The sequence below is a fragment of the Pseudophryne corroboree genome, chromosome 4 (genome assembly GCF_028390025.1).
Source record: "Pseudophryne corroboree isolate aPseCor3 chromosome 4, aPseCor3.hap2, whole genome shotgun sequence".
NCBI lineage: Eukaryota > Metazoa > Chordata > Amphibia > Anura > Myobatrachidae > Pseudophryne > Pseudophryne corroboree.
In genome coordinates, this window is record NC_086447.1 from 185,359,745 (window position 1) to 185,370,631 (window position 10,887).

A 10,887-nucleotide genomic window follows, 5' to 3' on the forward strand; every position below is an offset into this window, starting at 1 on the left:
TACACTCACGGACGTCTAAGAGACTATCACATCGAGGGTTAAGGAATAGAGGAGTAATCCTTACAAGTGGGAGCTCGTGCCGGAATTCAGTTGATCGTCCCCGGACGGTAAGATAGAGAATTTATTGTCTGTCTTTGCCGGACGGGATTGCGGTCATACACTGAAGCTGAATCCGTGTCAGTGTTCTGGGAACACGTGACCTAACATCTTTAATGTCTGGGACTTAAAGATACGTCTGAGAAGTGACCAGGGGTCCAAGCGCAATTCTCCAAAGACGTTAGTATCTGGGATACTTAAAATAGACCTGGGAGTCTATACATAACGTAGATTTTACCTCGATTTGATTGTCTACTTATTATGTTATGGCCATAACAGATATTAGAGTATAAGTTTCATGTATTCAGCTTGACGGGTGGTAAGTGCACGTCTGTTGAATACCCTTATAACTTTCTTGCTTCCTATCACAATACGCTGCATTTCCAAGTCCCTGTACGAGTGGTGAGTAAACGTACAGATTATTACTATCGATTGTTTTGTTAAAGTACTATGCAGATGATATTGTGATATTGTCAATAACTAATTAACTGGTTAGCTGATGCATGCATAGAAAGTTGTTGGAAATTGTGTTTTTACTATGGGCTCTGGTCAGAGTAAGAAAACTGTATACCCCCCTCCCCTACCCGAGGAGACATGTAAAGAATACGTGGCCCGTAGTTCTACCTCTGATTATTATTTGATTGATCCCTGGGTGGATAATTTAGCAGGGTGGACAGAGAAAGCAGGATAGGACCCATTCCCACGGGAAGGCAGTAATTACCCTTTCTATATGGATATGGTTAAAGGTCTTTGTTTAGGGGACAGGGAAGCCTGGCCGTGGTATGATCACGATCCACAAAGGGATATGACATATATGCGGGCCGGGGGTGAGCAGTGGCTGACCATAGCGCCCTATTGGTATGATAAATCCATCAATAAGAAACAAAGGAGGATTAAAAATATCAGTTCCCAACAGCACAGAAGGGAGGAAGTGAGAACCTGTAAATCTTTGAAAACCCTCTCGCCTCCCCCTTACATTCCAATATATCCTGCTCTTAAAGACACAGATCTCTTAGCAGCAGTAACCCTTTCACAACAGATGGGATCGCCTCCAACTCCACTGCTAGAAAATGCGTCCACTAGCTCTATCCCTAACGCACCAGTAACCCAGAGTTTAGATAATAGTAAAACACTGTCCCAAGCTCACCATTACCCCCGATGGCTGTATATCTTATTTGCGCAAAGCTTGCAAAGGACGCAGCTATACACAAGAAGACATGAGGCTGATTATAGATGGTATAATCGACCACTATAATGGATGGGATTGGACAAAGGTCCCTGCCATCCACACACCTGCTGCACAAAATAGTGCCGCTGCCTACACCCTCAACACACAGACATGTATCGAGAATATGTGGAAGGAAATTGATACACATATGAAGGAAGTCTTTAAAACCCGTGCTTCTTTGCCTGTCGCTGTAGCTTGTAAACAGAAACCTTCAGAGTCTGTTACTGAGTTTTGGAAAAGGTTTAAGGACTGCTGGACAGATGACGCTGGCTTACCTTTGCTTAACTCGGAAAGCTTACTCATTTCCACCTTCACTAACAACCTTCTACCTTCTGTCATAGTTTCTGTTAAGCAAAGCGTCTCTTCCTGGACTTCTGATAGTACGAAAGATTTTGAAAAACATCTGTATGAGAAAGAGGCTGCAGGGTGTTTTGATGTAAAGAAACCTGCACCCACTCATAACTATCAGAACTCCAGACGCTTTGACAGACAGAACCAACCCCGCAGTTAGGGAAGATTCCAAAGACCCCAACATAAACCACCTACAGGAGACATGGCCGGCAAACGGCACACCTCCTGTTACAACTGTGGCCAGGATGGTCACTGGGCAAGAGATTGCCCCCAGCCCCCTCAGACACCTCGACAGCCTGCTCTGAATCCTGCCCCCCCAACAACACCCCCGCCCACGCCATGACAACCCTCTCTCTGATCATGTACGTTTCAGAGTTGACTGGCAAGACCCCGCGCACTGACGGGGCCCGGAGGAGGGTATCCCAGCCTTTATTCAACTCACCCGTCATTGGAAAGATTCACCTCTGCTGCCACTTATTATAAATGGAAGTAAAATTCCCTTTTTAGTGGACAGCGGTGCAACAACCAGTGTTTTGTGTTCTGACCTATATGATGGTGATTTGGAAAAGACTGCTCCTTCAATGGGAATCAATGGGATACCCACCAATGCCTGACTTAGCCCAAGTAAACCCCGCTCTTTGGTCAGAAGGTCCATATGACACTGGCCTAATCTCATGCACACCATATAAGGCCAATCTCAAACCCGACTCACAACCTGTTTATCAAAAGCAGTATCCCCTCTCACCAGAAAAGATAGAAGGTCTCCGCCCCATGATACAGCAATTCTTACAACAGGGTATTCTCAGACATATTGTATCACCATACTGTACTCCTGTGAACCCTGTTGCCAAAGCTGATGGCAGTATAAGATTTGTACAGGATCTCAGAGCGATCAATCAGTTAATTGTCCCAATTGCACCAATTGTTCCAGATGTAAACTCACTCATTTCTGCAATCCCTGCAGATGCTGCGTTCTTCTCTGTAATTGATTTGAAGAATGCCTTTTTCAGCATACCTGTAGATTCACAGACACAATTACTTTTTGCCTTTTCTTTTGAGGGTAAACAACTTACCTGGTGCAGATTACCCATGGGCTATATTGACTCACCCGTTGTCTATAGCATTGTACTCCAGGCCACATTGAGGCCCTGGCAACCTCACCATGGTTCAGTCCTGCTACAGTATGCAGATGATCTGCTGCTCTGTAGTCAAACTGAGGAGGCCTGCCGAGAGGATGGTGTTTCATTACTAAACTGGCTTTGTGAATGTGGACACAAGGTGTCCAAAACAAAAATGCAATGGTGTAAAAAGCATGTTGATTACTTAGGTTTTGTGCTCACTCAGGGAGAGAGGAAAATCAGTCCACAACGCATACAGTCTGTATTGGGCCTGGTCACCCCAACTACCCAGAAGGAACTACTGTCCTTCCTGGGTATGGTAAATTACTGCAGACAGTGGATATCTGATTGCTCCTATTATGATGACATTTTGAGACAAGCCACACTGAAGGACAAACCTAAAACTGTACAATGGTCACAAGAAATGTTAACTGCATATGAAAGTTTAAAATGTATGTTGATGAAAAGTCCGGCACTTGGCCTCCCCAATTATGTACTACCTTTCCATCTATATGCAAGGGACAATTGTAAAACCATGGCGGGGGTGCTCACACAGTTTCATGGAGGGAAGTTGCGCCCCGTGGCATTTTTTTCCAAAGTCATGCCAGTGTCTGTGCAAGGTATGCCTGCCTGCCTCAGGGCTTTGGCAGCCTGTGCAATGGTTGCAGAAATGGCCACTACCCTCACTTTAGGCCACACCACAGTACTCCACACCACACATGATGTCCTGGCAATACTTAAAGGCTTACACACACAGCACATGTCAGCACAACGCCTTAGTGGATATGAAGTACTTCTTTTGGGCAACCCTACACTTACCATCAAGTACACTGCCAGTTCTTCTGGCCCTACACCCATTCTCAATGCCCTTTTAGGCTTGAAAGGTCCCGAGGATGAACCACCCGACCTACATGACTGTGCTGCTTCCATTGAAGCTGAAACCTCTCCCAGACTTGACATGTCTCCCGTTCCCATACCAGGCGCAGACATAGTTTTTGTTGACGGCTCCTGTAGTAGGCCCAATGACAATACATACCAAGCTGGCTATGCCATTGTCACCCTCCCTGACACTGTGTTGGAAGCCCTACCAATACCTTATCAGTCCGCGCAAGCTGCAGAACTCATTGCACTCACTAGAGCATGTCCCTCCCTTGACAACGTCCATCTGCTCACTCAACTTCAAGCTGCTGCGACTAATACTGATCTCTCCGACTGGACTTACCCAATTCTGCAGAAAAAATCCTAAATCAGGATTAATCTGCAAAGAGGGGAAACCCTGTATACCCCAGTCCAGTGCCCCTTTGCTCATTGCCCATTACCATGGTGTTGGTCACCATAGTAGAGCCACAACACTCCTCCTACTAACCAATGATTTTTATGTTACTGAGGCCAAATCACTTGTGGACTAATATGTTAGCAGATGCATCACCTGCCTCAGGAGCAACCCTAACAACCCTAATAAAGCGAAACACCAGCATCTTGAATACCCCACCACCCCTTTTACACACTTACAAATTGATTTTACCCATATCCCTGGTACAGGTAAACAAGAATATGCCCTGGTCATTGTAGATATGTTCTCTCGCTGGCCAGAAGTATTCCCAACTAAGTCAGAGGATGCCAAGACAGTAGCAAGAATCCTAACACAGAAAATCATCCCTAGATGGGGGTAGGCCTTTTCCCACCCCATGAGCAAAAAAACCGTTGATAATACAGGAAGGAGATCTAGAACTTATAAGGGAAGAGTATGTCAGGGCCCTCATAACCAAACTTGATGAGATTGAACATGATGTCGCTTGTAAAAACCCTCTGAATCCACAGGAACCAACACACCCTTTTAAGGTCGGAGACAGAGTAGTGGTGAAGATCCTCCCCCGCAGCAAGAGCCCAGGAGACTTCACCTATGGCCCAGAGACGGAAGTCGTTGCTGTAACCCGAACCGCAGTCCTGACAGAAGAGAGTCCCACCTGGATCCATGCTTCCCGAGTAAAGAAAATTCCTAGACCAGACCTAGAGGAGGAAACAGGTGATTCCAGTGAGGTACGAACAGGGGCGGACAGCCCTGACCTCCCACCTAGCGAAGACAGAAGACCAGAGGAGGATGAAGAAAATGCCCCCTATCTTTACCCTGGGGACTATCTTGATAGCCCTACTGGCCCATTTTTCCCCCCTCAATGACTGAGGTTGATATAACTCAGAATGAAGGGAAACTGACACTATGGTATAACTCTTCCACCACATACACCGCAACCTACATACTAGATTATTTCCAATTCCCCCAACTAGCTGCTGTCCAAAAGTCTGTTGACTACCAGATCCGCGCTGACACCACAGACAACCTAAGCCCCGAGGTACCTTATATTTGCGTTACAGGCCATAACTGGGGAAATGATTGCAACTCATGGTCCGCGGCTGCCTGGAACACAGGTACCCCATGGGGCTATAAGCCCGCTGAAGCCTTAGATAAAAAGGATAAACACGGAACATCATTAACCCAACGATTAACCCTTCTTAAAATGCCCAACAATTACTGCAACTCCCGCTCAGGCCAAAAATTGCGCCACTGGCGTGCAGAAAGACGTAAGCTTTGCAAGAATCATATAGTATAACAATTATGATTCTAAGAGGGGATTGAAGGGTTAATACTTTGTTCTTCTTCTCTGTTACATATGCTTGTATATATTTAAGTACCACCATATAGATGCATTTTACCAAAATGAACCGTGTGCAAACTTTCTACATAATACACACCCTTTTTATGTAGAGTGCAAACTTGCCCATATATGTACATCCTTCCACTGCGGCAGTTCCTAGCCAATCATGTTATGCTAACCCCTCTTTTCTTTACCCAATCACTTACTGACTTATGGCATACACGCCCTAAACTCTTGTCTTTTATACCTTTGTTGTACAAACAATAAACAGTGTGAATCTTTACTGCTTGTGTTTTGCATGTTACTTGTAGCAAAAGGTTTACACTCACGGACGTCTAAGAGACTATCACATCGAGGGTTAAGGAATAGAGGAGTAATCCTTACAATTACCTCTTGCATACTTAGTGACATAAAATACAGCTTTTGTCATTTTGTCATTTTTGCGTGCAATTATGTCAAAAGAACCCTTTAGTGGAAGAGGTCGTTTATTACCATAGGTGAATATTTTCATAGATGTTGGATTCAAAATGACTCTGCCATGCAGCTTCTTAAAACTGGTAGCATCCATTATATTTACAGAAGCACCGGAATCTATGAGAAAGTCAACAGAAGTTTGTTCTAGAGTGATGGCAGTTTTTGGACTGACCTTGTTTTTTCCAACTTGATGAATCATGTAGATAAATCCTTCTGACTTGTCATCATTGTCAGATGATTCTGCAGGCAGATCCACTGTAGAATCATAATGTTGATCCACACAACGCACTGTCTTTCGCCTGGATTTAAACTTCTGTGAAGATTGTCTAGGTGTAGACTTGATTTCCTTAGATTTACAAACAGAGGAAAAGTGATTAATTTTGCCACATGCAGTGCAAATTTTACCTGTGGCAGGACAGTCTCCTGAATGTGGATAGGAGCGTCCACACCTGTAACATGATCTAGATTTCCCTGTCTCCGGAATGGTACTTGTGTCAGTGTGTAATTTATTGCACACTTGCAGCTGGGTCATGCCCCTCTCCATGTCTTTAGCATGTGTCTCTGAAAGTTCTAGACTTCTAGCATATTGCTGCAGCTCAGTCAGTGTCATTTCAGATTTAAGAGCACGTCTGCGCAACTTTCCACATGTGCCAAATGCGATTAGCTGCTGCTTAATTTCATCCTCTACATCATGGAACTGACACGTTTTGGCAAGAATCCGTAATCTAGTAATGTATGCATCAACAGATTCAGTTTGCAGTTGCATAGCTGTCCTGAATAGGTATTTTGAATGTGACAGGCTGCATTTTGGGGCAAAATAGGCAGTCAGAGAGTCCCTGCATTTGTTATAATCCCTGGTGTCTGCCTCTGGCAAAGTATCATACAGTTCATAAATCTTGGAGCCAGCACTGAGAAGAAGCATGCTTTTCTTTTTTGTTATCAGAAGTAACCCCCATAGCTTCAATATAGTGATCAAACTGGGAAAGCCATTTTCTCCATAACTCTGCTGCATGAGGGGCATCAGTATGCAGAAACTGAGGGATTAATGCTAGCATGTCAGCCATGGTGACTAAGAGGAATGTACAGTAGCTGAGTGTAAGTAGTTAAAAGTTTATCCTCGTCGCCAGTTATTATGTCCTGATGTACATATCTTTACTTCAATGAATCATGCAGTATGAAGATTATGTATTTTAATTTCTTATTGGTAAGTAGTACTTGCATGGTTACAGATAGACATCAACTCCACATGTTGCTCTCCTCCTTACTCTCATTCTACTTCCTACTTTCTTCTACTTCCTGATCACATGTTCATCTGTGCAGCCAGATTCTTAAAGGTACACTACCTCATCTAGCTAATGCACATAAACTATCTTCATAGATACTACATCAGCCTCCATAGAAACCTATGGGGCTGCTTTTTTGAGAGATAATGGAAGACTGCAACCCGGGGTGTAACTAGGCCTTTGTGGGCCCCATAGCAAGATTTTGAAAGGGCCCTCCTGTGCCCTGTGAGAGCAACAGTGACCGGGGGTGGGGAAGGATTGAGATGATGGGTGTCAGAGCAGCAGGGGGTGTGGCCTGATAGTGGAGGGCGGTAACAGGTAGGGTAGACACTGAGGTGTCAGTTATACTAATATTTATATTTGTGTGTGTGTGTATATATATATATATATATATATATAAAATCGTATATCCGAACAGATCTTTCATTGAAAGCTCTAGGGGTTTACCCACATACAGATGGAGCCACACTCATCGAGCGTGGCTACATTGCAGGCGAGGGTACCCGGCGTGCCTGGGCGCACCTGCGCTTAGGCACAGCGGGGAATGCACAAAGAGATGCTCCCATTCACTTTGAATGGGGTGCGTGAGCATCTACGATGCATGCGCATCCCATTTGTGCCCGGCTCCATCTGTACATCAGGCCAAATGGGCACTGTAGGTAGTAACAGACATACTACAACTAGCAGGTTAGGTAATAGTGTAAGTAAATCAGTCTCCCACACTGTGGATGCGGGAATGAACTTCCAACAATAAATACTCTGCATGTGGCACAGCCCATCCACTGCTGGCAGTCAACCAATTACACATGTGAAGATTCCCAGAACTTACATCAGGTCTATATAGCAGATGGTTTAAGTTGGAACAACAATGAATACTTAATAATGGCGGCTTCATCCCTAGTTTATCCACATTCAGGTCGATTTTAAGGAATGACCAAAGCTTCCTGATAGAGTTTTACGTTGTATGCAGGTTCATGTAACATTTGACTCAGAGGATCATTCTCTCTGGGGACATTAACCTGGGTGATTTATCTACTCCCTGGAACAACTTCCTTGCCCTGGTAAGGCATCTCTCAACAGTACCTTTTTTGTATCCTCTTATCAGAATCCTTTTTTTGTTTTTTTCTAGCTGAATATCAGCAAGCTCAGTCTTAGAGTTATTCCCCATGAATTATAAGAATTGAGAGATTGGTAAAACATTCTTTAGTGCATTTAGATGGTGACTTGGAAAAAAAAGAGTGAATTTCGATCCATTGATTTACAGTATAATGTATACACCAACGTCCTATCTTTCTTGAAGACCGTAATGTTCAAAAAGCAAATCTGTGCTTGATCAACCATAACTGTAACCCGTACTGGGCTAGCTATCGCATTGAGTGCATCCACCACTTCTAAGAAGGACAGCTCATCTCTGCCCCAAATCATAAAGATGTCATCAGTGAAGCACATGAAATACAGAATATTCCACCTTCCCTGTCACAGTTACATGTGTTATATACAAGGGCGTAGCTACCATAGGTGCAGGGAGTGCAGCTGCTATGGGGCCCAGAGCTGAGAGGGCCACCTTCCCTGTCACAGTTATACATGTATGTGTTATATATATTTTTCACCATTGAGTGGTACTTAGGGGCCCTGATAAGGCTTTGCCTTCTGGCATATTATACCCTTGGACCTGCTCATTGTAACGTGGTATAAAATGATCTGGAGGGCATTAATGTGGCATAATTTGAACTGGGACACTGTCATGTGGTACAGTATGAAGTGGAGGCACTATATTGTGGCATAATATGAACAGGGGGCACTGTAATGTGACATAATATGTGCTAGAGGCCCTGCATGTCATAATGTGAATGGGGGGTAATGTGTTAATTAGAGATGAGCGGGTTCGGTTCGTCGAGATCCAAACCCCCCCAAACTTCACCTATTTTACACGGGTCCGAGGCAGCCTCGGATCTTCCCGCCTTGCTCGGTTAACCCAAACGCGCCCGGACGTCATCATCCCGCTGTCGGATTCTCGCGAGATTCGTATTCTATATAAAGAGCCGCGCGTTGCCGCCATTTTCACTCGTGCAGTGGAGATTGAACGGAGAGACGGTGGCTGCATTCTCTCCCTGAAAAGCTCCGTAATCTCTGCTCAGTGTGTTGCAAATATCTGTGCTCAGTGTGCTGCAAATATCTACGTTCTCTGCCTGAAAACGCTCCATATCTGTGCTCAGTGTGCTGCAAATATCTGTGCTCAGTGTGCTTTATTGTGGGGACTGGGGACCACCAGTATAATAGTAGTACAGTACAGTAGGCCATTGCTGTATTTTGCAGCTCTGTGTCACTACAAGTGTCCATTCCATATCTGTGCTGCATTTTTGTGAGCAGTATATATAGTATTACAGTGCAGCATTTTGGTGACCAACAGTATATAGTTGTACAGTAGGCCATTGCTGTATCTTGCAGCTCTGTGTCACTGCAAGTATCCATTCCATATCTGTGCTGCATTTTTGTGAGCAGTATATATAGTATTACAGTGCAGCATTTTGGTGACCAACAGTATATAGTTGTACAGTAGGCCATTGCTGTATCTTGCAGGTCTTTGTCACTGCAAGTATCCATTCCATATCTGTGTTGCATTATTGTGAGCAGTATATAGTAGGACAGTGCAGCATTTTGGTGACCAGCAGCATACCTCCCAACTGTCCCGATTTTCGCGGGACAGTCCCGTTTTTGGGGGACTGTCCCGCTGTCCCACCCGTGGGCCGCAGTGTCCCGCGGTGGGGGGTGGGCAGTTGGGAGGCTCATGCACTCGCTGCCCTGCTTAGCAGAGCAGCGGTGAATAGACGCTGTGCGCAGGCGCACAGCGTCTATTCAGTGCAGACAGAGGGAGAGGGGGCATGCCACTGGCTCAAAGAGCGCTGGGCATGCCCCCTCAGTGATTAAAACGGGGCGTGGCTCGCGATCGTGGGCCCTCCACGAAACCACGCCCCTTTCCATAGGCCACGCCCCCTTTCCGGGAGCGTGCGTGGCTTCGCCGCGCATGTGTCCCGCTTTCAGCAAAGACAAAGTTGGGAGGTATGCAGCAGTATACATATATAGTACAGTACAGTAGGCCACTGCTGTATCTTGCAGCTCTGTGTCACTGCAAGTTTCCATTCCATATCTGTGCTGCATTATTGTGAGCAGTATATAGTAGGACAGTGCAGCATTTTGGTGACCAGCAGTATACATATATAGTACAGTACAGTAGGCCATTGCTGTATCTTGCAGCTCTGTGTCACTTCTAGTATCTTGATCAGTGCTCAATATCTGCTGCATTGTTGTGACCAGTATGTATACTGTACTGTGCGACGTGTGTTATACACCTGGTGATTACTGATTATACATCCTGTAATCTGTACTGAGCGATGTGTGAGATACACCTGGGGATTATACACCCTATATACTGTACTGTGCGATGTGTTATACACCTGGTGATTACTGATTATACATCCTGTAATCTGTACTGAGCGATGTGTGAGATACACCTGGTGATTATACACCCTATGGCCCTCATTCCGAGTTGTTCGCTCGCAAGCTGCTTTAAGCAGCTTTGCACACGCTAAGTCGCCGCCTACTGGGAGTGAATCTTAGCTTATCAAAATTGCGAACGAAAGATTAGCAGAATTGCGAATAGACACTTCTTAGCAGTTTCTGAG

General features: G+C 45.0%; 1 protein-coding gene across 1 annotated transcript in view; it reads right to left on the reverse strand.

Moving 5' to 3' along the window:
- The window catches only part of LOC134911236 (uncharacterized), a 46,950-nt gene extending 39,746 nt beyond the window's left edge, over positions 1-7,204 (reverse strand). The window contains exon 1 of the mRNA XM_063919539.1: positions 6,094-7,204. Coding sequence (XP_063775609.1) covers positions 6,094-6,942 — 849 coding nt within the window. The 5' untranslated portion in view covers positions 6,943-7,204. The remainder of the gene's footprint in view (positions 1-6,093) is intronic.
- Between the last annotated feature and the right edge of the window lie 3,683 nt (positions 7,205-10,887).